This window comes from Perkinsus marinus (assembly GCF_000006405.1).
Source record: "Perkinsus marinus ATCC 50983 genomic scaffold scf_1104296950190, whole genome shotgun sequence".
In the NCBI taxonomy this organism is placed as follows: domain Eukaryota; phylum Perkinsozoa; order Perkinsida; family Perkinsidae; genus Perkinsus; species Perkinsus marinus.
In genome coordinates, this window is record NW_003209719.1 from 5,292 (window position 1) to 8,976 (window position 3,685).

At 50.8% G+C, this 3,685-nt stretch overlaps 1 protein-coding gene and 1 non-coding gene across 2 annotated transcripts; one reads left to right on the forward strand and one right to left on the reverse strand.

Annotated features, from left to right (window-relative positions):
* Positions 1-43: 43 nt before the first annotated feature.
* Pmar_PMAR007413 (Protein C6orf165, putative) lies at positions 44-2,365 on the forward strand (the record flags this gene model as incomplete). The annotated part of the gene is made up of 13 exons (XM_002778266.1): positions 44-133; positions 180-246; positions 292-445; positions 488-587; positions 645-763; positions 916-1,011; positions 1,055-1,130; positions 1,370-1,503; positions 1,554-1,634; positions 1,678-1,727; positions 1,839-1,941; positions 1,986-2,100; positions 2,225-2,365. 13 exons carry the CDS (start codon positions 44-46, stop codon positions 2,363-2,365), a joined length of 1,326 nt encoding a protein of 441 aa, XP_002778312.1.
* Positions 2,366-2,586: 221 nt separating this feature from the next.
* Positions 2,587-2,668, reverse strand: Pmar_PMAR007414. Its single transcript has one exon. It is a non-coding gene; the product is annotated as a tRNA-Leu (tRNA).
* Positions 2,669-3,685: the final 1,017 nt, after the last annotated feature.

Below are 3,685 nucleotides of genomic sequence, written 5' to 3' on the forward strand. Positions count from 1 at the left end.
CGCCGGTTCTACCCGCGCACTTTACGTTTTTAAGGTATGCCATATGCGAGAGCTCATCAGCCTCGTCCACGGCATACGCCTCTACCACTCGGTGTCCGCCGACTGGCCAGGTGCTGGTCTTAACACGAAGGAGGTTCGTCTACATGCTGAGTGCTTATCTGTCAGTTGTTGGGTAGTAGGTATTAGGCGATCCGGATAAGCGTAGGAGAGCGGATGATCTCGAGGATGCACTACAGGAGATTAACAGTAGGTGAAGATTGGAGGAGCTCTCGAGGCCTGTCTTATGGGCAGGTAGATGCTCGCGACTCAAGGAGTATATAGACTACCTCGTAGTGGTGTCACTGAAGGAGGAGGCAGGGGAGGGCTTGGCAAAGGGAACTGATGATATTTGCTATATACGTCAGTGTGTGTTGTATCTCCGATCTGCTGGTGATGATATTGAGAGGTGATGGCCACTACTGAGGTGATGGACATAGTTGTGCTTTAGAGCTATCGAACGGTTGTATAAATCGCGCTCTCACTTTGCTGAGTGTGCTAGGATGATAGGTGCCGGGATGGGCAACAGGACGGTCATCCTCAAGGCGGAGGTGGGCAGGGGGGCTGTTTGACTGTTGTTGAGGGGGGGGGGGGTTATCATGTCTCAGGTTTACCCTTGTTTTGATTCTCTTGCGAAGTACTACTATAGTTGCCGTGATGAGCTGCGGTTCATCAATGATCGGATACGTCTGGCACATATGGTGTTCGAGCAGTTGGATGCATATAGGTAGTGTAAGGATCATGGTAGATCCGCGTGGAGTTGGTGGAAAAACTAGATGTGTGCTATTATGGCATATATTAGTAGTAGTAGGAAAGGTGGAATTGCGAAATAATATTTTTATCAACCCTAGTAGTATTGCTTGTGAGCTCGAGGAGTAGGTTTGAAGAGAAAGGCCTCCTGTTGGGATCGAACTGGGGATCTGTCGATTATTCTATGGAGGACAAGTGCTCTACCAACCGCGCTACCAATACTTGGTGATTTGTGCTTGTATCTGCGGTCTAGTGGTGTTTCCCTCAGCCCTGAGACGCCGTCCTCTCTAGAGCAGCACTCGGTGCTCGAGTCTTGGCAGGATGTATGTCCATGGTGGTCTAAGGTGAGGCTACATTCGGGCCTAATGTGTATCTTGCCCTCAGAAGATGAGATATGCCTGTTGAGGCCAAGATGAGACACTACTGAGGTGAGGAGGAAAGGTCGTATCTTGATGCCACTATGGTTGTATACAGGTAATATGATTCTTCTTGAGCCTGGAAGCTTTGGGAAGTACCAGGAAGTTGGGCTGAAATACCAGGTAGTCGGTAATAGGCCCAATGGGGCGGGTAGGACTCCTTTCAGGGGTACTGTCCGATCGCTATCGTTGACGGTAGAGGTCTGCTTGTACCGGGTGACCCTCAGCATGGCCTCGTCCTCCGACTCGATGGAGGGACCGCGTCCTTGGTGGCGTTTTCGTCTCCTGGCGCCGTGAGGAGGTAGTAGTAGCCCTTCGGGGAGAGGGTAGTGGGAGGTGGCGTGTTGGCAGGTTTATGGCTGACCACAGTAAATATGAGGAATGGGTGAAGGCGTATTGCCGTTTGATGCCTCCACTTATCCCCTTGTTGCAGTAGGGCATTTGGTGGCGATTTTCGTTAGAGGTTCATTTTCAGAATGCAGGCGGAATTCCCGCATATTCCGGGTGCACTGTTCGGGGGAGAAGGTAGGAAACTAGCTGATGGATCTATCACTTTCTTGCCAGGGTGTGTGTGTGTGGTTCTTGGGGTTAGGGTGCGCACAAGAGCCTAAAGTGTTGCGAATGATATGCTTTCAGATAAGTCCGATCGTCAGGAGAGCGGCCCTGGGCGGGTTCGACTGGACGTGGCCTGCGAGACGGAGTTGCATCCGCAGCAGCAGCATGTGGATAAGGAATATGAGTGGGTTGGAGGAGAGTCACCTCAGCGGTATGGTATTGTGGCAGATGGAACGAATGGAGGCTGCGGGAGAAATTGTTGAGGGCAGTGACGCTACGACAGAAAAAGACGAGAAGTGTCCAGACTGATTACTCCTCCTTCAGAAGAGACAGTGACGTGCAGGTGAGTAACACCACATACAAGTTGTTGTCAGAATCGATTCACACTGGTGGGGGAATTATTGACAAACTTGACCTGGTTGAATTCTACATCGTTTGAGCTCGATGACTGTGCTTGACATGCTCAGGTCTATCTCCCCAAGACTGCAACGACGAATACCTCCCATGACAAGTGGACAAATCCGGTGGTTCATAAACGATACTTGGTCGGTATGAGAGGAGCCAAAAAGGATGCATTGAAAAGTGTGGATATCAAGTTTGACATGTGATGAATCGAATGGCCTTATTACCGTTGTTGTCCGACTGGATATTTGTTTGTTTGAGTGAGTCACAGTTGGTGGTGGGGTGAGTTGCTTTGGAGCTCATGTGTGGGTGTCAATGACACCGTGTTGTGGACTCGTGATTGCTTTGGAAACTTCCAGTTATGTTGAGGATGTTCTGGTAGGTGTGAACTGACTTGCGAATTGAGGGGAAAAATATTCATAAAAACTGAGTGCTGTGGGGTTCGAACCCACGCGGACCGTGTCCAGTGGATCTTAAGTCCACCCCCTTAACCACTCGGGCAAACACTCGGTGTGAGTTGTGTGCATCGACTCAAACCAGCCATGTACAGTTTGATCGTGCCATGTACCCAACTGCATTCTCGGGCTACAAACACTCTGAAGGTCATCGACTTGGGGGTCGTGGCGGCGGACAAAGACTTTCGCGCGATCGAAGGTGGCAACGGATCAGTACCACTCCGCACTCATTTGCGCGCAATTTGAGTGGTGTAGTGTGTAGCCTAGATTTGTTCACGAGTTACGTTTCGAGGTCCTTTAGTGGTTCTTCCTCCGCTTCTCGATATGAGACAATAGGCTCTGTAGGTTGGCTAAGCTACAGTCGTCTGCGTGCTATGGGAATGCTGAAGCCCCAACTATGGCACCAGTCGTCGCGAGCACTACTTCCGATAGTGAATCGCGGTCGTTTTCGCGGCGAGAATCCGATCGCATTGGCCGACCAGAAGACGAGCATCTCCCTATGGTGAGTTGGCTGCGAGAGAGAATACGTGCCTTTTACTGATTCTCATATTGCTCGCCAGCTCAAAGGAGGCGTTTATCGTGCCACAGGGAAAAGCATGGCACTACCGAAACGGTACGGCCAGACTAGGGGAACTGATGGATCGAAGAAAGCCCCTGCGACTCTAAGACGGAGTACACTGAATGACACGACTTTCTCGTGAGTTGCAACTAGTAGGGTGTGTGCGTTCCCTCCTGTTCCATCAGGTATCGCCAACAGCAAGGAGTACAGAGTAACTCAGATGTGGCAGGTTGGTCACTCGCCTAAACTTCAAGTGTGTACTTGAAGTTTTAGGGAAGCGTGGGGTGGTGGCGACACTGACAGGTCCGAGGGAGGTGCGGTCGCGAGAGAGTCGGTCTTCCACGTCTCCAGCCTCCTCAACCTCCAGTCGTCACCCCAAGCGCAGTCGATTAGGTCGGTAACATCTCATTGAAGAATTCATGCTGGTAAGATTTTCGCTGTATCTTGCAGCACTCTTGTTTTTCGTATTGAACCAACACGTGGGAGTGCGATGTCGCTCGCGAAACCAGTTA